This window comes from Simochromis diagramma, unplaced genomic scaffold (assembly GCF_900408965.1).
Source record: "Simochromis diagramma unplaced genomic scaffold, fSimDia1.1 OVJJ01000061.1, whole genome shotgun sequence".
NCBI lineage: Eukaryota > Metazoa > Chordata > Actinopteri > Cichliformes > Cichlidae > Simochromis > Simochromis diagramma.
Window position 1 is genome coordinate 629,884 of NW_024386945.1, and position 27,845 is coordinate 657,728.

General features: G+C 40.1%; 1 protein-coding gene across 1 annotated transcript; it reads left to right on the forward strand.

The window, feature by feature from the left end:
- Nucleotides 1–1,900: 1,900 nt before the first annotated feature.
- Nucleotides 1,901–27,694, forward strand: march9 (membrane-associated ring finger (C3HC4) 9). The gene is made up of 4 exons (XM_040038193.1): nucleotides 1,901–5,661; nucleotides 19,919–20,074; nucleotides 22,736–22,928; nucleotides 26,736–27,694. Exons 1-4 carry the CDS (start codon nucleotides 5,302–5,304, stop codon nucleotides 27,065–27,067), a joined length of 1,041 nt encoding a protein of 346 aa, XP_039894127.1. The 5' UTR covers nucleotides 1,901–5,301; the 3' UTR covers nucleotides 27,068–27,694.
- The last annotated feature ends 151 nt before the right edge of the window (nucleotides 27,695–27,845 follow it).

A 27,845-nucleotide genomic window follows, 5' to 3' on the forward strand; every position in this document is an offset into this window, starting at 1 on the left:
TTTTTATGTGTTGCCCTGGTTTGTTGTCATTTTGTGTCATTTTTCAGATGTTTTACTGTCTCCAGCTGTTTTGAGTCTCTGCCTGACCATCTTCATCCTCTTTAATGTCATTTTAAATCTCTGTGTTCCTTCCATGTCTCTTTGTGGTTGTCTTTGTCTGTTTAAGTGACAGATTACCTCTTTTTGTCCTTTTGTTTCTCCTCAGAAACGACTCTGTGGCTGTTTCGCATTTCTAGGTAGTCATTTTGAGTCTTTTGTGGTTACGTGGCTGTCCATCATTGTTGTGATCTACTAAATGTGATCATTAATTTGCTTTTGTTGTCATTTTCTCTATTTTGTTGGTCTTTCTTTGTGATTAGTGCTTGTTGCAATTTCTGTGGTCCTTTTGCATTTCATCATTGTTATTGTTCTGTCAGTGTAATTGTTTTGTGTTGGCATTTTGTGTGTCTTTACAAATGTTTCTGTTGTTGCAGCAGTTTTGAGTCCATGTGGTTATTTTGTGTCTCTTTATAGTTTTCATTATCTCTTTTTCATTGTCACCATGTCTCTATTTAGATGCTTTAGGCTCACCAGCTGTTTTGCATCCCTACAATGTCAATTTTTGAGACTTTAATGTCATTTTAAGTTTTCATTTATTGTTGTCTTTTCCTCCTTTTTGTGAGGAATAATATATTTTTGTTCTCACTTTATGTTTTTTGTAGATGTTTTAGTCTCTGCAGCTGTTTTTTGTCACTGTGTGGTCATTTTAAGTTTCCTTTTGTGTATCTACACAGTTTTCTTGCTCTCTTCCTGTGATGATTGGCCTCTTTTTACTGTCATTTTATGTATCTTTGTCTGACACTTTGCAGACACACCCACTGACTCTTTAGGCTCGTTCAGTAATCCATGCATTACTGTCAGACAGGATTTTATAACTCTGGAAACCCTGTGGTACCTGTTTACACTGTGAGGTAGAAGTGCAGCATGTATTTGACAGACCAACACAACATCTTGCCAGATGATCCTGCAGCAACAGTTTGGTTCGACTTTTTTTTTTCCAACCCCGCATTGTTGTTGTGCTGAATCTCACTGCAGGGCTATACTGGGTGTGAACATGGCCTAAATGTCAAACTAGTTCTTTTAAGGTTCAATACCCACTCCTGGATGTGAGAAGGAGGCTTATAAACTGCATTAAGAGTTTAATTTTGGGAGTGAATAACGAAAATGTGGTCTCAGTATTGCAGAAATGACCCTCAGGCGGAGTGGTGCTGTCAGGGTTGGAAAAGGTAATGAGAAAAGCTGGAAAGGACCCCAGATATGAGGCCAGAGGCAAGAAAAATGACTGCACTTGAGTACAATTTAGATTACTTGTACTTGATTCAGCAGTTTTGCTACTAGTTTGATTTAAGCTCTGTTGTATTAAACCAGTTGATTTCAGAATTTTTAAATTACAGCGTTTTACCAAAATGCTGTGTCTATTTAACTCATAACTCACGAAGAGTTATTATCACTTTCCACCCAAGAGACGTTTAACATTTCAGATGACTTAACTATCAAATATACAAAATATTTCACCACACTAAATACTGGAGTTTTTTTTAAAGAACTGTCACAACTTTTTCCTCTTTGCTCTACTGATTATCTGCACTCTTCAAGTTATACTGATGTATGCTGTCCTCGCAGTGCATTTCAGGCAGAGCCAGACAGCCAGTTAACACGTAGATGTTCCAATAAACCGACAAGTCCTTGAATTCTTTGCAAGGTTTACTGAACAAATATCAGCGGAATAAAACTGAAAGATCACAGAAATATACAAGCATATTACTCCATGCAAATGGCAGCAGATTCAGCAAAATAAATCAAACTACTTCGCAGCTTACCGAGAAGGCAGAACACACCAGTAATGAGCTAGCTTATTCAAGATGGCACCTTCCAGTTAGCTTCTTCAAATTAATAAGATTTAAAACGTCAGAGGAAATAAGAAACACTATGACAGATCAATCACTATCCAGCTATCAAAAGTAGTAAAGGAGCTGATTACAGGCAAATAAACTCAAAGGCACAGCATGTGTGCAGCTGCATTCTCCGTGGCCAGCTAACACTCCAACGAGAAGCTAAAAAACTGGCCCAGTCATTACAAAGAAGGGCCACTAGGAGGCAGCATAAACAAATCGGGTACATAATCAATCGTTTAATCAAAACATTTCTGTTAAGGACAGCACATTGTTGTACGTGGTCAACAGTTTCTGCTTGTTGAATGGTGATGTATTGACCCTGTGTTAGATAAGGCTGCAGTGATTTTTCCTCTTGGTTTTAACAAGACCCGAGTGGCCAAAGCTATTCAGAAGAACACGATTTAGTTCTAAATCGTGTTTCATTAGCACCGATAAGCAAGTTTGAGCTAAATGCCTTGCCATTTTAATGCCTCATGAAAGAATTACTAGAGCTTAGATTGTGATTCTTTCATGAGGCATTAAAGTGTTTGGTCTCGTCATGCAGATGTAGTTTGGTCTGTTTTCTGTGTCTTCTTCGTCCCATAGGGTGGTGTTTGTGTCCACACACTTTAACCCCCATCCTGCTTTTTCTTAATGTGTTTATAACCATGTAGCTCTGTAGCTCTAACCATTGTTACCACACCTCTGCAGTTGTGCCTGTGTAGTGTTTGAGACTGTTTTCATTTGTGCAGCTAACTCATGCTTTAGTTATTAATTTACTACAAAACTTCATCTGAAAAAGGATAGGATTTGTCTAATATTTACTGTCTTTGAAAAAAAACATTCTTAGACATGAATACAGGACAGATGTTTATGCACCATGTTTATCGGGACTCATTAACACAGTCTTTGGTTGTGTTGTTTGCCTTGGGGCACCGGTGGTTCAGGTGGTAGAGTTGGTTGTGTCCCAATCGGAAGGTCAGTGGAGTGATCCCTGACTCCTCCAGTCCATGTGTCGAAGTATCCTTGGGCAAGATACTAAACTCCAAGTTTGCATCCATCTGAATGTGTGACTGGCCAGAGTAAGTCCTGCAGATACAAAAATAGCCTCTGTCGCTGTTCAGATTCCGGGGTTTCAAACTTCTACTCGCTTCCAAGAAAAAAACGGCACAATGTCTATGAAGATGTATGGCTTACTTTTTTGTGACTTCTTTGTATTATGTGTAATATGTACTTGTGACAAATGACCACTGAGCAGCAAAGCTAGAGTCACCGCAGGCAGAGACAGGATTTAACACATCCCACATTTTCTTATTTTTATTTATCCAAGTTTAAATTTAAAAGCTTAAGGTGGCAGCTCTCCACCAACTTCCTCCTTGGTGTTTCCAAGCACTCTCAAGTGTGTCCCAAGGGGTCCGAACACCCTGGAGAAGACAAAGGAGAAAACAGGTTGCACTAAAAATCAGCACCCACACTAAAACACAGTTACAAGTGTGGCTAATATTGTGTCTTTATCTTACAGCATCTGTCCACCTGTAGCTGCTCAAGTGCCTGACAGAAGGAATTACACAGATCAATACATAATCAATAAATATTTGAAAACATGCTTCTTAATGTGTAAATGTTTTCTTAAAAATGCAGAGTGCAAATATGTCCGGAAAAGTGTCCACTGGGGTTAGGGTTACCTAAAACAAAGATACAAATTACTCTAAACAAGTAACGAAACACCTTCGTTACATCCTGCACCTCCTTTAAACTGAGTTTTTCTTCCAATCTGCTTATTTAAAAAGCTTCCTCGGAACTTGTAGGGTTAACCTTTGCTAGAGTTTTAGTCCGGTGTCCCCAGCAGAGGGGTCCTGGTGCGGGTTTGTACTTCGCGGGCTCCCGGCGCATGTGGCCGCAGCGCGCACGTCAGCAGAGGGAGATCAGCACCCTGGACAGCGGCGCCTGGTCAATAATAAAGCAGCCAGAGCTCCTTCCCTGCCCAGCCGCTGGGAGCACGGGGAGAGGCGTTTCAACCATCGGGAAACGGACGGATGGCTGGAGGAAAAGCAGCGACGTGTTTACGGGATGACAGTCTTTTATTTTTTTTCCGCCTCTCTCCCTGTTCCGGAAGTAGCTGCTGCGTTGGTTCAATCTCCAAGCCGACCATTTCGAGGAGGAAAATCAGCGCCAGCAGTATCATCACCACCATCTATCTGATCCAATAATCAATGCCATTACTGCCGTGTAATTGCTGTCGGAAACGAAGACATCTTTACGCGTCTTCCCCGTCTCTCTCTAATTAGAAAAATCGCAGGGTGCCTTTATTATTCTGCCTCTCTCTGGCATTTCAGCGTTGCCTCCCGTGTTCTGGGCTTGCAATGAAATGCTGATGGACATCGAGCGAAGATGGGAAGCACGGGGCTTTCGGGTGTTTTTGTGCTGCCGTGTTTCCAGCTAGGCTGCTGAGAGAGAGAGGGGAAAGAGAGACGGAAAGAAGAAATGCAAATGCACAGGATTGTGTTTTTGATGTCGACGTGGATTGTCGGGGTGAATGGCACGGATTCTTCGTGGATCAAGCCGGGGTTTTACAAAAAGGAGATGAAATAGAGAGAAAAGGGAGAAAAAAGGGGGGACCATGATCTGACGCTTGGGATGCTACAGTGAGAGGGACAAAAAAAGACATTATAATCACATCCAGATCAAACTTCCATTTCATCTTCCGCACCCTAATTTTTCTTCTTTTCTATTTTTATTGGATTATGATTCTTGACAAGAGTCTCAGATGTGGCTGTGTGGATGGCATGTCGTTGTATTTTACATCCCATCTTCTATTTCCTGGCTCTGTGTTGCTCTCTCCTCCACTCGTCCACTCTCTCGCGGTCTTCTGCTTCGGGTAGCAAAAAACATGTAGGCTGTTTTTTTCTTTCTTTCTTTCTTTCGTTCTTTCTTTCTTTGCCGCGAGCCTCGGTGCGTGTGGAAAACAAAACCAAACAAAGCGAAACAACAACAACAATAACAAAAGGTGTATTTGAGAGCGCAGGAAAATGGACCGTGGAAATCAAAACCCGTGCAAGTTGTAATGTTTTCTGGGGTGCGGTGGAAGACGCAGATAGACGGCGTTTGCTGAGTTGTTTGAGTAATGAATATTGAAAGAGTGTGTCGGCCAGCTGAAAGGGAAAATCTTTCATCCGCATTGGCTTAGACACACATGCCATCAGTGGGGCGAGAGCCTTTATCTCCTCTCTGGATTTTCCAATTAGCAGTTGTGGCATCGTAGAACATACTACAGTAGCCATGAACATATCGGATGTATGAATAATAATAATAATAGTAATAATAATAACAATAACAGAGGGAGAGGAGGGGAGATAAAAACACTTAATTTATTTATTTCGGATTCTTTATGTGGCCAAACATGTTCAAGTATCGAATCCGCATGTTTTTTAATGAACTGAAAGTCCTGGTGTTTATGCGATCCGATTCAAGACAGTCCAGCTCAGACACAGATAGACGGTCCAACACCAACACCAACACCACTATGCGAGGTCTGGGGATGGGCGGCTGCGGCTGGCCGCCTTTCGTCGACTGCCATTCCCGGGACGACGAGGAGGAGTACTACGGCAGCGACCCGCGGCCCCGGAGCCTGGCGTTTGAGGAGAAGGAGCCCAAGCTGCAAGTGGGCCTGGACGCCGTGTCCCTGGCCAGCACCGCCAGCAGCCTGCGGACCCCCCAGTGCCGGATCTGCTTCCAAGGCCCAGAGCAGGTAGCAAAAAAAACAAAAAAAACAAAAAAAACAGAGTGAGGTTCCTGATGCTGATGCCACGTCCTACGTGGACGGCGGGCGGGCAGGCAGCGTGTTTGTTTCACATTTCACACTGCTGTGAATGAGCCTTTGTGGGGCTGTGGAGAGCTATTTCACCATGCATGAATTGTTCCAGATCAGGAGGGGATTTAGGAAGTTGCTCCTTTTTTTTCCAAGTGTAATCTGCCATTTTGATATTTGTGTACATATATATATATATATATATATATATATATATATATATATATATTACCATCCTGTCCTACATTTGTATCTCTCCCACCCACCTTCCCCTCCAATACATCCTTTGGAAAAAGATAATCTAAGATGAGGCCAAATAATTTTTTTTTTAAGTTTTATTTTTATAGCCTAAAAATCCCAAATCTGCCTCAAGACATTTTTACAGTCTGTGCATCCAAGCACACTGTCAGTCCTCCCAGCTTCAAATTAGAGGCGACTATTGTCCTTCTTCTCCCCCCCCCCCCCCCCCCCCCTTTTTTTTTTTTTTTTGGGAAAGATGATTGCTCAGTGATCTGGTTATCTAAATAACACTGTTTTCATAAGTAAGCTAATCAGAAAGGCAGCAGTTCCCACACATCTGAAATCCGGCCAGCATAGCAACAAAGAAAGTTAGCCAATTAGGCCTGCAGGATGACAAACAGAGTGAGAGGCACTGAATATGCATGAGTCACAATCATTTTGTAAATGTAAATCAACTGTCCCCCGTCCGCATGTGTCACAGAACACGATGATCAACTATTGATCTTGTGATGATCACAGTTCCTGGTCAGACAATGATGTCGGCTGTGATGAATTTGTCACACGTTTTCTATTATTGCTTCTATTTTTCTCCTCCTACTTTCCAGTTCTTGAGCCCAAACAAAACAATAAGTAGTGCGTAGCTTTGGTCTGTGGCCAAATGTTGGTCTCACCAGATGTGTGGAAACCTGTGCCGGCTGGATCAGCAGGTAGTCCCGAAGCCTGAGATAATTAGAAACCCTGTAAATCCTTTAGGAGCACAGATGGATATTACCATTTAGTCACTTCCCTAAGATAGGCGTATAGTGTTATTACAGCCCATGTGCTAATTTATGACATCTGCCTGAGAGTTTGTATTGTGAGAGCCACAGGACTGAGTATAAATCACTTCAGCCTTGTTTTGGATACAAGGCAATTTGATGTTACAGACAGGGATCGACCCCAGGTTGTTGTCTTGCCCACTCAAACATCTTCCTTTAATAAAAGGTTCATGTTTTGGGCTCTGGGCTCTCCGGCAAGGTGACTCATCGTGCAGCATGGCTCTGAGCTGCCTCTTTTAGCTCCAGACAAAGAGCAAGCAAACAAAGCACTGAGGGAAAACCCTGAACTACACTACTACATCAGCTCCTCATGCTCATATTTGCTTTTATTTTGCCTCCACAGCACTCAGCTTTCTACTCAAAGGGAAAGTGCCTCATACCTCCATGGGTGCAAGGCGTGTGTGGGGGGGAAGCTCACGTTTGCCATTTCATTGTTATTTCATTATTCAAGCAAGTCACAACAGGGGCCGGGGATCATGTCGCTGTCAGCGGGCCAATTACCTACAGACATAATCACCTTCCTCCGTGGGTTGCATTGAGCACGAATCCTTATTAACTGTCTGTCAAAGGCGTCAGCGGGCGCCGCGGTACAGTCGCTCAGCCACTGATTCCACTTAACGCAGTCTGGATTCACAAAAGTTGTCGCAAAAGGGCTTGCAGGGAATTACTGGCTTGTTGGTGTAAGAGGAGGTGGTGGAGATGGGTGTTGGTAATCACCCCGGCCTGCCCTTTACTCTGGTAGTGCTCGGCGGCGTGTTTCCACAGGCACACTCAGTCAGGAGCTCGTGGTGGGGGGGGTACTTCCACACCTAAATTTTTTTGTCTAAAGGTTGCAGCTGAGGAGGAAGACCATTTTCTTAGTCATGAAGTGACACACCAAATTAACACCTTCGTGCTTTGTGAAGTGGCCTCGAGGTACAAATGCATGACAGCTCATCCGAGCAGGAGGAGTGTGTGTTTGTGTGGGTGTATTTGTGTGTGTAGCAGGCTGCCTTTATGTTTGTTGGCCCTCTTGTTGTTATGAGGGTAAATCTAGCTAAGTATTAGTGTTAACAAATCCCATGAAAACAAAAACAATCAGCTCATCTGAATTAAAATCATTGTCTGTTTTTCTTAAATGTTCTGCACTCTAGAGCGCCGCCGTTGCTCATTAAAATCATAAATGTTCAAAGTTAATGACAAATGAAGTCCAAAAATGCTCTCCAGACACACGTCTCATCTGACGCCTACTTTGGCAGGAGGTAATCTGGCCGCTGTTGTGGTTCGGTTACGTTTAGGCACAAAGATGACCTGGTTTTTGGAAGAGAAAGGCTGTGGTCGAGGTTAATATTATAAATAAACTATCACACATTTCCTCATTTTCCATCAGGCGTATGCGGCTGCTTATACTCAATTCACACAGTTTGTTTCTACTTTTCACTCTCTGTGATGTGAGCAATATTGCTAATATGAACCTGAACTTGGGCAGTCAATCAGAAGAAGGCTGGCTTAAAGCAAGAGGACCTTAAAGACATCACATCCCAGGAAACATGCTTGTGTGGGGCCCACAGTGGGTGAACTGGGTGGTTGTGCAGGCAGAGTTAAACCCACACTTACCCCACACAGACCCAGAGTGGGTGTACCCACACAGGGCCCACAGCATGGGTCTTCTGTGGCCTGCCCACTGTGGGCTACGAGGGAAGAGGCTGTACTGAGGTCCAGTATGAGATAAATAAGGATTATTCTGAACTGTGAATCATGCAAAGCTACCCTAAACGTAATGCTTATGGAGCTATAATTGAGCATTATCCACCTTAAAGTCAATGACAGATTAATGTCTTAGTTCTGGATGGATGGATGGATGGATGTTCTGGGTGGATGGATGAACGGATGGATGGATGGATGGATGGATTGCCACATTAATCTAAATCTAGGTTGCACTTTAAAAGAACAGTTCATGCCCCAAATTAAATGTACACATGTCCCCTCTGGCCTTCAGTGATGTTTATCCATCTCATTTATTTTGGTGTAGGTTGCCCAGTTTTGGAGATATCAGCTGTAGAGATATCTGCCTTAGTCTTTAATATAAATGTACTAAATGGCACTGGCCTTGTGATGCTCAAGGGCTAAAAACATGTATTTGAAAATCTGTGCTTCTGTGCCTCTTTTAAAAAAAACATCCTAGTTAAGTGTAGTTTAGAATATGCTGTGTAAAAACAGGGAGGTGTAATATGCTAAAGCTTAAGCTTACACCTCTTTTTGGCAATAATTTGTAGTCTTGCCATTTAATTCAGTTCTTTGCTGTCATTTATTTACATTTATGGGCATTTTATTTGCTGTCGCTGCTCGTCTGAACTATTTTCCACATACCAGAGGAAGTGGACAGCTGGCTAAGGTGAGGGGGCCGCCATTAATATTTATATCCTGTCCCGCACATGCACGACCCTCTCGTCGCAGGTAGATGGAAGATTCAGTCTGCTTGGTGGGTGTAGATCTGTAGAAACATACATAAAACCGAACAGAACGAGGTTTGTGGATTTTTGTTTTTTAATACCGGGGACCTTAGAGACATTACAGCTGAGTTTTTCATTTTTATTTTGTAATTTTTTCATTTTCCATGCTTCGAGCAGCACAATGCGAGTGCCATTTAGTTCCATTATATTGAAAAAAGGCAGGTATCTAGTTCAGCAGACGGAAAATAGTAGGTTTGTGGACTGTTTTGAGTAACGGGGTCGTGCTTTCTGGAAAAAGACATTAGTGCTGCGTTTTCCGGTTTTTATTATTATTAGTTGTAGTAGCATTATTAGTAATAGTAGCAGCACTTTGAGCACCACAAGCCAAGAGCCAGTAGCTTCATTACAATAAAAAAGAATAGACATCTACACCAGCATCTGCAAAACTGAGCAAGTCCCACCAAAATAAAAGAGATGCACAAACAGCACTAACAGAGGGGAAACATTTAAATGTAAAATTTTGGTGGTAAATGACCTTTTTACCCCTTAAAATGAATTTTTCTTAAACTATTTATTTGTTGGAGGCTGTTGCGCAGCACGAAACGATTCAGCGTGTCTTTTTCTTTTACAGATGACAGAAAACCCAATAAAGTGCTGTTTTATTGGGTGCACATTCTCGCAACAAAATAAGAAGCGATAGCTGCTCTGGTGTCGTCATCTTAAAGCGGTTTAAGCTGTTTGAATCGTGAGATATGGCGCTTTTCATATCAGGTGTGGACAGGTTGTCACGTTTGATCCTTTAAAAACATAAATCTGGCAAATTTTCAGTGAAGGAGTTCATGAGCCACACTGTTATAGTGGGTGACATGTTCCCTTATTACCATGAACACACAGTTTATTCTGAATCAGTGCCACACACACCTCCTGTCCTAAATACTCGCTAGAGCACCTAATTTGTTTTAATCCACTACTGAAATAGTCCCTAAGAAACTGATTATTTCTTACTGTTGACGTAAGTTTTACGTAAAACTGCAGCGCCTACGTGTTTGAAATAATACCGAGCTTTGTATTTTTAAAAAGAAACAACATATTTTGGGATCCATTTCTAATTATTTATGTCACGGATTCAGTGCCACAGACAGGTGTTAGTGCCTTGGTTCTTTTGACTATGACAGCACATGGCAGTGCTTTAGAGTCGGCGTCTTTGTGTGCTCAAGCATAGTCTATCACTACATGTTCTGTTTATTTATTTTGGTGCGAGTTCATCCTGCTGGTCCAGATGTGACCTTTTATGTCTCGTTCGGTGTTTTTTACACTGTGTGCTGCCTTCAGGTGCAGGGGGCTGACTCACAAAAGCAAAAATATCCTTCAAATAGAAAGCAGGCTTTTCCAAATAAAACAGGGTGTTCAGTACAAAACTATTAATGTAAAAACATATCTCATTAAACAACCTTAACAGCTTATTATTAGTGACATTATCTGTGATGACCCTGGAACCAATTATAGTGATTTTATTTGGATGTTTTTGTTTTTACATGCAGTTGTTTATTCCCCTTAAAATCAGTTATGTGTTCATTCATTATTAGACTCACTTTGGTTTCTCCAAACTAAATTCACTCATCTATGTCCTCTGAGCCTTGGCAATATTTGCGAACATCAAGCGAGTTTGAGTGTTGAACCTGATTTTGGGCTGAATTCAGGTGACACTTCAGGTGAATGCAAACAACACCAGCCTTTGATTAAAAAGTATGGTTTCTGATTCTTCAGTGTTTGAGGGGCCTCATAAAATGAGTCACTTTCTCCTTTGGGCAAAAGTTGCGATCATTACCTGTATCGCAGTTTCTGCTAAAACATCCCTGAGGGAAAGGTCTGAAATGATAATCAGAGCTTTTAAAGGTCTTTGTTTTTAGTTTGCTCTAGTTGATCATGACATTAACTTTCTCCGTCCAGCCTCGTAGCGCAGACACACAGAGACTCAACGACGGCTTTGACATTTTACAAATGTTTGCTTTCGTATTGTTTTTCTTTTATTTAGCTCCTTGTATATTTCTGACCTTCTCTGTGTTATCTTTATAATGTCAGCAGCCAAGTTATTTTAAAGTTTATGAGTGGCATGTGGCTCATCTGCCGAACTCAATCTTTATGCAGCGGGACACTTTTATTATAAGTGGGAAGGTCAAACGAGCCAGATGGGGAAACGACAGAGTGCAGACGAACAGAAATAAAAAAAAATGAAGTGTTATTTGTGTAAGCGCAGCTCTCTGGTGCATAAAACCTGTAGTGATGAAACAGGTAGTACTCTGCCAAGTCTGTGAACAGATTCATGTGTCTGAGTCACCGTTTGGAAATGAAAGATTTTTATTAAGTTTACACACAAAAATGAACCTTCTTTATGGGCAGCACAAAAAAAGAAAGAAAAAATGACTAAATACTACTTTATCAGGTTAGTGAGTGAAATTATTTTAGAAAAAATAAATTTTTCCAGAGAAAAAAAACACAAATTCTGTCATCTAGGTGCCGGAAATTCAAATTCCTCATCAATACCCGACTGTTTTTTGTTTTTTGTGCTTCCTACCAGTTCCCGTGAACAGTCGTTGACATGAAAGAGCTGAAAATGCAGAAGTATGTTGCAAGACATCAAATGTTACCACTGTGGTGTCTCATAGGGTGTTACAGCTTTGCCTCCAGTTTTAAATCCAAGGATTTTATATCAACATGATCTAACTTCTTTTTTTCAGTTTGTAGGGTTTAAAGTTTGAGTTTGATTTTTAGGGGGGGAAAAAAATCAATCCAGGTAAATTTCACTGTCTAAACTTTCAGGCACTGATGCCAAAAGATACCTGGGATGAGAATACATTGAAAAGACATTTCTACTGGGCCTTACTGACCAGTACTCACTGGGCCAAACCTGTTGTAGTTTGTCTGTAAGTGTAAAGCCTGAAGCCAAGAAAGATGGATTCTCACTTAGTTGTGATCTCATAATTCAAAATGTTATGAAGCTCTGTTTTGCAGTGTAGCGTCTCACTTGTAGTGTTTGTACATGTGGCTGAAATATCATCTATCTTGTTTGGGAGTCATTGTTAACTGGTCTTTTGTGTTCTCTTGGGTCTCAGGTCATGTTTTCGACCTGTGTTAAGTGTTTGAACCTTCAGCTAAGGGCACATTTCAGCTCAAAACATTTAATTGTAATTAAATTTTTTAAATGAAAATATTAATTGATTTCAGTTTTAACTTGATACAGATACACGATCCTGTCCAAACAACTCATCAAATAAAAAATTAAGAGATAGTTGCACTCAGTAAAATCAGTGATAGCCTACCATGAATGATTAGCTTGCTTTAGCTTAGCTTAGTGACGCACTAAGCTTTGAAGTAAGAGAAAGACAAAATTTACATATAAGTCAAAACTGTACTAGTTAACACATTAAATTCCATTTGATATCTCTCACTTTGGTTTTAATAGGAGTTATTAATGTTCCTTAACAAAATGTGGAGCCCCACCCACCCTCTGAATGTAGTCGTATTTAATCAGGAGATAAAACTGTTAGCTTGAAGGATGCTTATTATATTAATTTCCAGCTCCGTATTAGGCTAAAGTAGCTTGTGCATGATTCACAGTTGAAAATAATCCTTGTTTATCTTATGTTGGGTCTTGGTGACTCAGTTAATCCTCTGTCTGAAACAATCAGTTTTAGCTCCTCCCTCTTTAGGCCAGCTTTCTTTTGATTGGTTCATTAACAGAAGATTTGAACAGCTTCTGTATAAATAGCCAGAATTTTGACTGCAATAAAGGCCATTTTTGCAAAAACCCTCTTTAGGATTCAATGTAAACTTTCTCCACAAGGTGGCAGCAATTTACCAGCAAGTTTCAGTATCATTGTTTTACACCAGACAATTTTTGTCTTGTCTGAAATTCTGGTGGTTGATGGCTTCTTAGAGTAGTGGTTTATATATTTCCTTGGCAATTTAAAGATTGTTGGTTCAGTTCCTGTTAAAAGGTCATATTATACCTCGCAAACAGCACCGTATGACACTACTGACAGCAAATTGAAGCCACATCCATTGTTGCAAGCTGCCATTTGTGTTGGTCTTGCATGTCTTGATTTGTGTGACCTCAAGTGTTGTGCTGCTGTTGCCACAGCTGGGTTGAAGGCATAAGGGCGTGGTTGTGCTGGTTTTTACTACCGTACAGAAAACTTTGTTGAAAAAAACATCTTGTTTTGACTTCTTCGGAAGTGAGCCAACACTTTTCCACTTCCCAACTGGGAATATCACTACCCGCTCTGGCCAGTCTTTCTGAGAAGGCCTAAAAGTAGCTACTCTGATCTTCGGGCTGTGATAATGAGCCATCTGAATGCGATGGTAATGTTGGGGTGTGTCATGTTGGACTTGCAACAGATTGGACACTCCACCATCTAGTGGTTCAAGGTGGTATTACGTTAGAGTACAGCCCAGCATTACCTCAGCTTCAGTTAATATCTCTCCATTCTTGGCCAAAACGCCACAGTTGATGTTTCTTCACATGCCATCGAGAGTTTCAGTTAATTTTGAAAGGTTTTAGTGCTTTTTTTAGCTTAGGTGTTTTTTGTTGTTTACCTTTAGAACTATCTGCGCTCTGATATTCTGTCATACAGAGCCAAGAGTAGATGAGCCCATGTCTTATATCTGTCCATCGATCTGACTGTTGGTGTGTTTGGTGTTTTCCGGCTTTGTTTGTGTTCACTCTGAGGTGTAGTTTGTTGTGAGGTTAAACTCAGAGTTTTTGTGAATCGGCATCAGGCTTCAGTGGCTCCTCTCTCCTTCACCTGGCTGCCCTTGAAGCCTCACCGCTCCCCGCTGCTGTTGCAGAGTGCTAACATGGCCCTTCACCAACTGGGCCCCGGATCAAGCTGTGCCCATTCATTGATTTACTAATGATTCACAGTGATACTCCCCCCTCACCATCTCCATCTCTGCTGCCTTTCCTTCAGTCGAGGCACACGGGCTAGATGAAAACGTGCCATTGAATGCTGAGTTGCCTGACAAAATGGATGTTTGATGATGAACGGTGGTGACAGCCTGAACGCGCTCATCCTTAATGTGGTGAGCATGCCAACAGGCTTCAGGTGCTGCTGCGGTGCTGAAGAGACAGTTGGTCCATAAGCCACTCAAGCCTGCATCTTATGGACTCTATGAATATCATTAGGAGGTGAAGGGATGGGCAGAAAAGTGTCAGTTTTATTTTTGCTGACAGGAGAAGAGTGTGACTTTTGGGGGGGAATTATTATTATTATTATTTTATTTTATTTCAGCCTTCCAATGGTTTGAAATAAACTGTGGCTTTGGGGGAAGTCTGCTTTCACTCACCAGGAGGCTTTATTTCAAATCCCCCTGCTGAAACACAACATTTAATTTGCATGAAAGGGAAGGAGAGTTTATTAAGGTCCCCTTTTAATTTAGAGGAAAAAGAGAAAAAGCTGAGCGCTCAGTGAATTTCTTGCTTCATAAGTAAGTTGTTTCATTACACGCTGAAATCTTGCTTTTGTAGTGGGCATAAATGAAAATGTGCACAGCAGAGAGAAAAGAAATGGTATGGTGTAACTAAGTCCATTTTTAAATCACATATTTTTTTATTTTACACAATGGCTACAAAACCAAAAATAAAAACACTGGGATGAAAAGAAAAGCAACATACTGCTCCTTATGTTCAACAAACGGCGATATGCATTCTCAAAAAGGGAAAAAAGAACAAACAGAGACAAACTCAATTCAATAAATGCAACAACAAATAACGCACAGCTGAAAAGAAATAACTGTAAGGACTGACTTCTGGTTAGACAAACATCCCCTACAAAAAAGTCGCCAAACCTTTTTGATCACCTTGTTTTCCAGGAAGATGGTGCTAACATATTTTAAGGAAATGTGTTTGGAAAAAAATCTAACAGATTCCAGATTTGAAAAAATCAAAAAAAAAAGTGAATTCTCTTTCAACAATTTTTAAAAAATATGTTGAGGTTTGGACTGCTGGTTGCGCAAAACATCCATCTATAATTCAGGTTAGGGTGGAGCCTATCGTAGCCGTCAGTGAGTAAGAGGCGGGGACTGGTCGTCTGTGTATTTGCTTGGTTAGTTGGTTGGTTAGTTGGTTGCTCCTCCCACAAAACCAGGATTTGGGCATCCAGCTTATGTCCCTAAAACTTCTCCTGATCCTGATTTTGACACCATGAGGTTGCCTGGCAACCACCTATCCACAGGCTAAAATGATCTGTTTTGAGCATTTATTTAGCACTTTATAAAAGAATAGTTTCGTTCCATTACAGTAACGTATATTTTATTTTCAAAAACCTTCAGTTACAGCATACATGATAAATTATGATGCAATCAGCCAGCCAGCTGCCTAGCTGCAGGCTAGAATGACCTGTTTTTTGCCTTTATGAACCTACACCCCCTCATGCAACCATGTTAAGATCTTAATTTCACAACCAACTGCACAAACAGGCGTAACAAACTGTAGCTTGGGCATGTACTAGTTAACCTGACAAATGCCTTTCGACAGTTCATGTGCAGGGTTAATGCTGTGTAGAGGAACATTTATATCTAAATAACACAATTTTCCATAAATCTAACAAGTACATTTTAGTGCCTAAACCTGAGGCATTGGTGCCGAAGGACGCCTGTAATGAAAACGTGTTGAAATAACAATTTTAACTGAGACCTTGTGGAGAAGTAGTTCCCCATATGTGGCCTCAAGTGCAAAGCTTAAAGGCTAGAAAGATGTATCCTCTCAAGATCTCGTCAATGTGTCAGAACTATTTAGAAACTGTGGTAATGTCTCACTAGGGGTGTTTGATGTCAATCTAGGACATCCTTAAACTTTTCTCTCCCAAAAAGAACCTCACACCCCAGAATTTTCAGCAGATATTTTAAATATCAGCATAATCACTCCAGAAAATTTCTGTTCGCTTAACAAGATCACATTTTTTCATTTTAGTTTCACTTAATGTTTCTACTGGTTGTTTCACATCCTGCCTACACCTGAGACCAACACACAGTTTGAGTTTTTTCAACGAAATAATCTACAGTTTCAGAAAATAACAACTTAATCTTAAGAATGACTATTAACACTCCTGAACTACAGAAGCCAAGGAACTGCTTGTCTTATTTATAAAAGAGAAACTATTTTGCACATTTCCAAATTCATATTTTCATTCTTGATCTCCAGTAAGGGAGCTTTGCATGATTCACCTTTTTCATTTATTTTATATTTACTATATTTAAAAAGAAGAAAATAAATGACTGTACTTTGCTCCTCTTAAACAGAAACCTCTGAAAACATTTATGCTTTTTTCCTTTGTACTGGTGGGGTGGTGGGCATGTAAAACGCTCACAATATGCTATTTTTGCGATGCACTTCATTTTCTGTATCTTTATCATCATGGTTCATGCATAAAATCAGGCTGTTATTGATGTATGATTCATGCAGGAGGGTGATTCATCATTCATTCACTATAATAAAGATAACAACGTGCACGCTACTCTTTCCAAGTTTGCTTTTCCTACCCACCTTTTTTAAAAGAAAATAATATAGTAAACTGAAGTGAGAAGCACGGCACTCTGGAAAACAAAGGTGCACTTATTTTGAGTCTGGGTTACAATGGTCTCTTCTGTTCTATCAGCAGTAAAGTTTACCACTAATAAACCTGAGACAAGCAGCCTCTATATTCTCATCGCTCTTCATACCTCTGTGGAGAAAGATGTACAACAGAGGCACCTTTGTCTGTTCTTAGTAATATAATTAATAATGAAATTTGTTTATCTAAACAGATAACGTTTATTTTTTTACATCACTGTTGACCAAACTGGCAGTTAAATGTTGGGTCATGCTGTTAAAACATGAGAAATGGTTCTGGTGGAATAATAGCAGTGAGTACATGTTTAGACCTTGAACTGGCGTCACTGTCGCTTGTGGTGGCTGGTCAGACTTCAGGCAAAGTCATCGTCAAAAAAAAAATAAAAAAATAAATTATGTAACCTCAGCTTAAGAGGAGTGAGTTATCCTGACCTGTTTGAAAAGACAATTTATGTGAATTTAATATGTTGCACCAATGTCAAAGAGTGCTGTTTACATTCTCTGGTTGCATCACTTTTCAGATCTTCTGTACTGTTTATGTTCTTTGGACTTTGCATTGCTAATGAGTTCCTTACATAGAAAAATCATTCATTCATCCATTTTCTGCTGCTTATACGGTTCTGAGTTGCGGGGGCAGCTGTCTGAGCAAAGATGCCCCGACCTCCCCCCCTGCAACCACCACCTCCAGCTCTTCCAGGAGGACAGTCAGGCATTCCCAAACCAGCCGAGAGATATAATCTCTCCATCATGTCCTGGGTCTGCCCCGAGGCACAAAACACCTCGCCTGGGAGGTGCCCAAGAGGCATCCTAATCAGATGCCCAAACCATCTCAGCTGACTCCTTTTGATGTGAAGGAGTAGCAGCTCAACAATGAGTCCCTCCCAAATGGCCGAGATCCTCACTCTGTCTCTAAGGCTTAGCCCAGACACCCTTCAGAGGAAACTCATTTCCACCACTTGCATCCACAGTCTTGTTCTTGTTGGCTTGTTTGAAGGTGGCAGACCCTCCACCGCACAGATGGTTCAGACTGGACACAATCACTCCAAATCCTTATAAAAACATCACACAACCATGTAACCTCCTCCGACTTGTGTATCGATTGGGACAAACGGTTAATTTGTGTTGAATAGATTAGTTCAGTGAAGTGTTTGTGTGTGGAGGGGGGGTTTCTAGCATGTGGCCTACGTAGCTCTGGGCTATGCACGCCTTCTTTGTTTCCTGACTGTTATTCCTAAAAGCCCACCCTGATATAGAAAGCTAAAACCGTCCTCGGCTTTCATGTGTGACATGAGTCATAAAGACACGTTTTCATTTTATACGGAGATGATTCATGTCACTCTATCAAGATTTTAATTTTCCCTTCAAACAAACCAAAAATTAGCTGATGGGATGAATAATAATCACAAACTGATGGTTTGGTGTTTTTAACTTACACATGAACAGTTTATCCAACTACACACACATAAAACCTTGTTGGCACTTTAAATGTTATATATATTATTCATTGAAATGTATTAATTCATTCATAAACACAAAGCTAAAACAGGTAATGTACAACTTTAGGAGTGACGATCAACAATTCAGAGAGAATGGTACATTTTTTCCTTAATTATACTGTGGACCTGTTCAAATACAGTCTCTTTATGTAATTTAAATATTTATCTATTTATAAATATATAAAAACTTCAACTTGAGTTGAAATGTCACTCAGCTTTTCCGAAATCACAGCAAAGCAAGTTTGAAAAAAGTGTTTCTTTGTTGCCATTTTCTTTGTTTGAACTTTTATATTTAATATTGTTGACGACATACCAATCATCTCTTCTGCACCACAACATATGAGTCAATGTGCGAAATCCTCCTCCGTCCAAACAATAACCACAAACATTAGAATTATTTTTTTTTTAAAGTCCAGACTGTTTTGTGTGGGCTCCAGCAATCTGTAGCGCTCGCTGTGTGACCGGAATATTTGAATATTTGATTGAAAGGATGAGTAATTGTTTGCTATTTGTTTTTCAGTTTCACTTCTAACGTGCACGTTTCTAAAATAAAAGATAAGAAATACTTTATACAGTGTTTGTGACATACATGTATTCTAGAGAGCACTGTTAAAATTAATGTGCTTAAATGTTTTAAGTGTAGAAAATTTACATTTATTTATAGTTTATCTGTTGTAGATAAAAATAAAAATATTCAAAGCATATTATCCAAACAACTCACTGTGAAGGTTTCCAACTTTGAAGACATGAATTTATGAATTCATAAAAACTGGGCAACCCTGAGATTAAAGTAAGGAAGTTAAGAGAAAAATATTATTTATTTATTTATTTGATTGTAACTTGTGCATTTATAAGGAAAACAATTCCAAGTGGAACTCTAATGGTTTTCCTTATTTTCTGTATTATAAGCATATATAGTTTTGATGGTGGATCCTCATATTAAACAGATCAGACTTTAGACTGTTTTTTCTACTCTTGGCTCTCTATGATGTCAAAGAGAGTCATCACAGACATGGAAGCCCCGCCCACTTTGTGTTTAAAGCTTTTGTTTAGCAGGATCAGCCAGTCAGAAGAAAGCTGGCTTAAAGGAGGAGCTAACACAGCTTTTTTTAAACAGATGGTAAATGGTAAATGGCCTGTATTTGTATAGCGCTTTACTTAGTCCCTGGCAAGCTACATTGTAGCCACAGCTGCCCTGGGGCGCACTGACAGAGGCGAGGTGAACTGAGGGCCTGCGCTGAAGCCCAGTGTAAGACAAATAAGGATTACTTTGAACAGTGAATCATGCAAAGCTACACTAGTCCAGAATTTAAGTATGGAGCCAGAAAGGAGCAGAATGTTGCAAATTAATGAGGAAAGTTACGGTTGTTGGCAAAAGGAAATCTCTTCACTTTGCAGTTTTGGATAATCTTCATTGCACCAAAGCTGCACTGCAGTTTGTTTGGCTTTAAATGTATTTTTTTTTCTTGTTTTTAACTCCTCCCCCAAGCTTCACCTCCACGTCTTTGCTCTATATAATCTCAAATAGCTTTAATAGGTACACAGCTGTGCTGAATAAGATGAGAAAACATTTTGATGTATTTATTTCTTCGTGTCCTGCAGGGCGAGCTGTTGAGCCCCTGCCGCTGTGACGGCTCTGTGCGCTGCACCCATCAACCCTGCCTCATCCGCTGGATCAGCGAGAGAGGCTCCTGGAGCTGCGAGCTCTGCTACTTCAAGTACCAGGTCCTTGCCATCAGCACCAAGAACCCACTGCAGGTAAACACGAGGGGAGTCTGCAGCACAAACACGGTGAAGTCTGGGGAAAAAAACAAAGCCTCACACCTCTTGCTGTGATTATTACTGTTGCACAATTTGATCTAAAACACTGATAGTGAGTCTGTCCAGATGACTCACAGTGACTGCACAAACAAACCAGCACAGCGTGGCTCTGTCCAACGTGCTTTTTGATTAAGATTCAAAGTATTGGATAAACAGCCACATAAACAAGATGATGATGGCGTGTGAATATGGAAATGATGACAAAATGCTCTCTCCTCTCTGAGGTGCTAGCTCCTAAAACACATGGGCGATGGAGGCAGGAAGATTTAATGACGTGGAAAGAGGAGCTGCTGCTGTCAGCTAACCTTTCATAATAAAATATACAAACGCTGCTGCAGCAGACCCAACACTCTTTTGCCTGAACAAATCTCTCAGCCGTCGCTGTGGTGTGAGGACTGTTTGCCATATTGTGCTGACACATTTTCCCTCTGCGTCACTGTCCGTCTGCCCTCCTTTTCAGAGGCAGCCAATCGCTCTAAAACCTATTGAAAAGATGCCATGTGTGTGTTGGTGTGTGTGTTAACTTGTCAAATGTGAGGATTTTTCTCTCTCTGGTGAGATGTAATGTAGAAGATTGGTGCAGTGTGACTAAGTATGCACAACTTGCAGGTACTCTTGCATGTCCACGCTGTGCTGCTTTACTCTGACACTCCGATGTTAGGGATGTCGCACTTTCAGCTTCACAAGACTTAATAGACTTAAACTGCTTTGTAAACAGATTACAGGGGAAATCGTGTGATAACGCTAAGGCTCTGTGTTTTTTTGTTTTGGTCCCTCTGCTCGTTCTTTTCATGTTCGTGCTTTCTTGGTTTCCCCAGTGTTTCCTTGTTTTTGTCTTCCTGTGATCTTCTTCCCTTGTCTTTATTGTTTCCGCTTCCTGTTTTGTTATGTTTTGGTAATTGCTTTTCCTCGGGTGTCTCCTGTGCATTTACTTCCTGTGTCTGTGGCTTTTCTCATTTGTGATGGTCTGCCCTGTCTTTATTGTTTCCACTTGTGTTTTGTCGTGTGTGTGTGTGTGTGTGTGGTCCTGGTTTCCCCTCTCTTCCTGTTGAGTTGTCCTTTCTTTGTTTCTTTGCATCTCAGTTGAGTTTAGTCTTCTGGGTTCTTTCTTCTTCTTCTTCCTCTTTTATTATTTTATTTCCTTTTTGTGACCTAATACTTGGTGTCCTCCATTTAGGTCTTATATCCAGCAACCCATTTAACAGATAAGCTTTAAAGCTATAATTTCTTCGCTTTTGAGCCCTTATAACAGCAGTAAGTACTTCTGCAGGAGCCATGGGACATATAATTTCAAAAAGGAGGCAAACTATTATTTTATTAAAAGTGTATAGCCACAGAAGGAATATAAACACACCAGTCAAGACTCTAAATTAGTGTGAGGGTGATCTTTATTAAATTTATTAACCTCTACTATCTATTGAATCTGTTAATCTTATAACCCGTGAATTTAAAGTGCACACGAAGAAAAGGACCTAAACGCAGGACACAGGAGGCAAAATTAAAATAGTTAAACTCTTTAATAACTTAGCAGCAGTCGCAAAAAAGGGCAAATAAGACTTGGAAAGGAAAAGCAAAGGTCGATAAAATGAGTAAAAAAGCCATAGGGGAAGACAAACACGATGAACCACAGAAACAGAAAAAGGAGAATTCTGGATTGTAGAAAAAGCCGAACTTGTGAAAAAATGACAACAAACACGTGAAGTAAAACTTAGAGGGAGTGAAGACAAAAATAAATGCTTATAAATTCATAGATGACGAACTTAAACGAGTCCTTATAGTTTTTATTCATTTATTTATTTAGTTTTACATCTAATTAAAACCTGTTGACTTAGTTTTTCCTTATTCCTGTATAAATATATATATACTGTTACTATGGTGAATATTAGTTTTTCAGATAATGGGGTCTGTTGGCATATTTCCACAGTTCTGCTGCGAGCACACACATGACACCCATCTAATGTTCAAACCTTTTGTTTGTGAGGGGCAGCCAATCACAGGCAGGTTTGCTTAAAGGGAAAGGAAGGGAATAAATCATATTCTGTTTCGGACAGAATGTGATTTGGGGGGATTAACAGGGATTATTTTGATATTTTGAATCATGTAAATCTATGCTATTAGAGTCAGAGATATAAATTCAGTTCAATTCACTTTTATTTATATAGCACCAAATCAAAACAAGAGTTGCCTCAAGGAACTTTATATCGTAATGTAAAGACTCTACAATAATACAAAGAAAACAGAGAAAACCCCAACAGACCTGCTTTAGCGACAGTGGGAAGGAAAAACTCTGTTTTAACAGGAAGAAACCTCCTGCAGAACCAGGCTCAGGGAGGAGCGGCCATCTAACTTCAGTTAGTCTCTGTATTGGGTTTAGCTTTGGCTAGTTTTAGTTTACTTTCTGTGTGGTTTTTTTTTTATGTTTTCACATCATTTTTGTTCACACCTAGGTTTGACATTTAGTTAATCATATAGTTATAAAAGCCATAGCCTTTATTCTGAGTGCAGGAGTATGTTTACACTGTTCCTCTGGTACTTTTGTTCCTGTAAATGACCTGATTTTTTTCCCCCACCACTGATTTAAAGTGTTTTCTCCTTCAGTGGCAGGCCATCTCTCTGACCGTCATTGAGAAGGTGCAGATAGCAGCCATTATTCTGGGTTCCCTGTTCCTCATCGCCAGTATTTCCTGGCTCATCTGGTCCTCCCTCAGCCCCTCAGCCAAGTGGCAACGTCAGGACCTGCTCTTCCAAATCTGCTACGGCATGTACGGCTTCATGGATATCGTCTGCATAGGTAAAAAGACAAAGAGACACAAGACTGACACACAAACATAAGATGCTTTCATAAGTGAACGTTTGGGACGTGATATAGTTGTTCTGTCATGTAGCACACAGCAGGAAATAGTCAGCTTCAGATGTGTTTGCACTACTGGAAATTATTTAGGTGAAGAAGCTGCAGGAGGCTGCACACAGGACACCAAAGAAATCGGGTCATTACTCAAAAAAGTCATGCATTACACATATTCTTTACTTTTTTAAATGCAATGCATTATTTTACTCGTTATATCAATTTTCGTTACTTCACAGCAGCTGTGTGATTGCCAGAAAAGAATAAAACACCAACATTTTAATCTGCACACATAACTGCTTGAATCCCTCTTAAAAAGGACATTGTCAAGATTAGAGCACGGGAGGACCCAAATGATGACTTAGGAAGCAAAAAGTAAAAATAAAACAAAACAAAAAAACGACAACACAAACTAAGAAGGTTGATGCATGAGATAGGAAGCACAGGTGCAGGGAAAGATGGACCTGAGAGGTAAACGGATGATCTCACAAAGAAGAAAGACTACATATACTTACACAAAGAGCTGATAGTAGAACAAAACACAGATTGGAACAATTAAGGGGCAGAGAAACAAGGAAGAGGAAAGAAAGAAAACCTACAACAGGAAGTAACCAAAATAAAATGACCAACAATGATCAGTGAACCCAGAGTGCAGGATGACATGGAAAAATGCAAAAGTAACATAAGAAAAACAACAAATATTACAACGACCATGACAAACATATAGGAAGTCTTTCTGAGGTTTTCAAACACTCGTTCATGGCTAGCTTTGTGCCAGCATCATAGACTGCGTATAAAAGATGGCAGCATCTTGCTTATGCAAGTGCTTGTAGAGGTTTGATTTGTTCTCAGCAGATTCGGGACATCTTGGCCGTCTGATCACAGCTGATCTCAGGATCGACAGATGAGCCAGGAGATGAGAACTCTGTGTGACCACAAGGGTCACAGCGAGTGGGTGTGCACTGTTAAGTTTAGTTAGGTGAGAAAAAGGGGAATTAGAGCCATAAAGAAAATTGCTACAGGCTAAATGGGCAGCGAAGCAACAAATTGAAAAGAGGGTGTCCACTGACCCCGAGACCCTCTGCGATCCAGGCCCGTCAGGGATTTAGATAAACTCCTTCTGGACATAAAGCTGTGTGATCTGTCTAAACTATTATATAGAACATGTGAACATTAGTGTCATTTCAGTGTTCGGTGAATGTGGTTAAATTAAAAAAAAAAAACTTTCGACATGCTCTAATTTTGCCAGCCACCTATCCCACATGGTATATTCATGATACCGATGCTCAAATAATGCTAAACAAAATTAATATTTAAGGTAGTCTTAGATTTAGATCGGGACACTTGGAGTGGATGTAACATTTATTTCGTTGTACACTGTAAAAAAAAAAAAGTAATATAAAAGTATTTTACTGTGTATTTTACAGTTTTGTACTGTTTTTCTAGAGTATCATTAAATTTACATAAATAAACTGATTTTACATTTAAAATGTAAATTAATGTAAAATCACTGTAAATGTAATAAAACATAATTTTCTCATTTTTTAAATATATTTGTCTGTACATATGCATATTTAGATTGTTAAAATACATTCGTAAATGTATCATAATTTCACAAATATTTGTCCATTATTTGAAAGATTGAACTGTTAAATTCAAATGTAATGTTATGGAAAAATATATAAAATGATTCTTATAAACTTTTTTTACATCACATAATTATTATTATTATTATTATTGTTGTTGTTATGTAGGCCAGCGGTCCCCAACCTTTTTTGCACCACGGACCGGTTTATGCCCGACAATATTTTCACGGACCGGCCTTTAAGGTGTCGCGGATAAATACAACAAAATAAAACTAGTACTGGTACCGAAAAAAAAGAAGATTTATTCATAACACACGTGAAAAGACCCAGGAAAACCGAGTTAACGATAAAAACGATAACAAAATATCGCTGAAAACCGATAAAAACCCTGAAAACCATACATTTCACACCTGAGCCTCAACTCTCACGGCCCGGTACCAAATGACTCACGGACCGGTACCGGGCCGAGGCCCGGGGGTTGGGGACCGCTGATGTAGGGCGATCGTGGCTCAAGAGTTGGCAGTTCGCCTTGTAATCAGAAGGTTGCCGGTTGGAGCCCCGGCTCGGACGCTTCACCACCACCTACTGGTGATGGCCAGAGGGGAATTATAAAGTGGGATTGTAAAGCGCTTTGAGGGTCCCAAAAAGCGCTATATGAATGCAACCCATTATTATTTAAACCAACTGTTAACTGTATATTTCTGTACATTTAAGTACTATTATTCATATTGCCGCATTCATTGACCTTGTTTATAGGTAATTTCATTGTTTAATCACGTTACAATGTTCCTAGTTTAATGTTCAAAAGCACTTGAAAAAGGCAAAATCCCATGTAAAATTAGGGCAACAAACTGTATTGTCATTACTGAAAATAACCGTATTCTCATGTGAAAGTTATTTTCTGTTATTTTATGGTATTATTTTGGCGCCCCAGCTGCCCGAATATTACTGTTTTTTTAGGATTTGTTTTTTTTTACGGTGTAGTTTTTAATCCTGTTTTTTTTTCTGTTCAAAGCGGCATTTAATTTCCTCTTTTAAGTTTGTCAGAAGGTTCAATAAACACTCCAGTTTCAAAAGAATTAGAATTTTATGCCAATTATTAAATGGTTCAGGCAGTTAAGAGAGTTTACATGTGTTTTTTAGCACTACAAATATTGTGTGGATTAACGACGACAGCTCAAAAACACTGTTAAATTGAATTAATTTAAGAAGTGTCAAATTTCAACCCATCCCTATGTACTTCAAGAGGTTGTAACTCTGAAAATATTCATAGTATGAAGGTGAAATTTTCCATGGCTTGATTAAACATTTTATATTGTTGGTTGATTAAGATGAGGTTGAATGATCCTTATTAAGAGGGAGCATATTCAGTTTGTCCAACTAAGATAAATATATAATATTAAGAGTGTAAGGTCAGATTTAGTGGCTTTCTGATGCACTCTGTCATTATAGTCCATTATTGGTAAGTTGATAAAGGTTACAAACTGGCTAATGTCCAATTCTCACACCCTACCTCCATCTGGTAAGTCCTAGAAAAGCTCAAGGTTGGGAATTGACTCCGTTTTTGGAGCCAGCCTCAGTGCAGGTGTGAAAATGTCACACAGGAGTCGTCGACTGCAGGAGCTGAAAACATGAAAAGATGTAGATCGAAGGCTTAGGCTGCATTATGCAACATCAAGACGAGCAAAGAAAAACAGGATGCACTGTGCAATGACAAAAATATTAATAAACATAAGTTGGATTATGCAAGGACAAACTAGCGCGGGGATGAAAGCTTGTATTCAGCTCACATTTTTCTGGCTTTTAAGTTCATGCACAATTACAACACTAAGCAGGCAGATGGTGCATAGGTAGGAGATAACAACTACACTAAAAGCCAAACAAATTTTTGATGATGTTGCAGACTACAAGAGACTGTTTTTGGGGGGAGGTTTGGAGCGACTGGCTTGATTGTTCTTGTGTAACTGCGAGCTGCCCGCCTAAGACAACAGTGAGAACAGATGGCATCAGATATCTGTACTGTGATTACTGCCAACTGTCTATTCTCAACCACAGATGAGATGGAAAGTTTCTACCTGTGGTGCCGATGCAGCTCCCGGCTACCTTTCATGAAATATCTCCTGCCTCCATGCACTGTCCTTCACCTTCTGCTTTCTTCCCCACCTAGGCCTAATCATCCACGAGGGATCGTCGGTGTATCGAATCTTCAAGCGATGGCAGGCTGTCAATCAGCAGTGGAAAGTACTGAACTATGAGAAATCGAAGGACTTGGGCGACCCGGTGAGTTCGAGCAGTAAGACAGGCGCTCGAGGCTCTCGCGGTAACCCTCACGGTCTGGCCAGCAGCAGCAGCGGGCGACCGAGCAGGAGGCTAAGAACTATTCTGAACCACCACTGTGGATACACCATCTTGCACATCCTGAGCCAGCTGAGGCCCAACGACCCGCGGATCAGCGCTGCCGCCAACCGGGAGGTGGTGATGAGGGTCACCACCGTATGAGTGGCACGACAGGATGAGACCCCGTCTTTTGTGTCCCGATGTAAATGACAGGAGGGACTTGATGTTGAATACTAAAGACTAAGTAACAGGAGCCCCGTGAGGAGCTGAGTGATGCCCGGAGCATCAACAGACAGCACACACGAGGGTTTCTCCTCTTGTTTCATACAACAAAAGAAAGCCAGATGCTCCTTTTCAATAATTAAAGAACTGATGAAAATACAGGATTAAAAAGCATTAAAAGACATCAAACGTGAAACATGTGAACAGGCTTTACAAACCTGATCCAAGATGACGAGACGTTTTTTCCAGTTCAATATCAGGATGCACAGAAGCATTTTTTTTCTTTGTTTTTAATCCTCTTGGTTTGATTTGTATCTCTTCTTCTTCTTCTTGTGTTTTTTTTTTTTTTTACTCACTTTGATTTTGTACGGATGTATGATTTTAGAGGAAATCATGTAACTCCATACATGCCAAGCATTTCCAGACAGCTATGTATCATGATCTTAAAAAAAATTTCTACAAGCTAAACCGATGCTGGTAAACAGACCGAAAACTGAAACTAAACAAACATGTGGGCTCCACAGAGGTGACAACAGGACAATAAGTCATAATGAGTAAAAAAAAAAATGAAAAATGAAAAAAAAGAAACAAAAAATAAAAAAAAAAATAAAGAAATCAGTAAGATTTCAGTTACACTTTTAACCTTTCTGCAATAAAGATACGTATGTACATTTCACAGGGAATTTTGCATGGGTATATAATTTTATTCTTGATCACA

What these genes read in the sequence shown, in the direction of transcription:
- march9 (XM_040038193.1), top strand. Translation starts at nt 5,302, where the DNA reads ATGTGGCCAAACATGTTCAAGTATCGAATCCGCATGTTTTTTAATGAA. An exon ending in GCACCAAGAACCCACTGCAG is followed by an intron (nt 20,075 to 22,735) that starts GTAAACACGAGG and finishes TTTCTCCTTCAG; the next exon opens with TGGCAGGCCATCTCTCTGAC. An exon ending in CATGGATATCGTCTGCATAG is followed by an intron (nt 22,929 to 26,735) that starts GTAAAAAGACAA and finishes TTCCCCACCTAG; the next exon opens with GCCTAATCATCCACGAGGGA.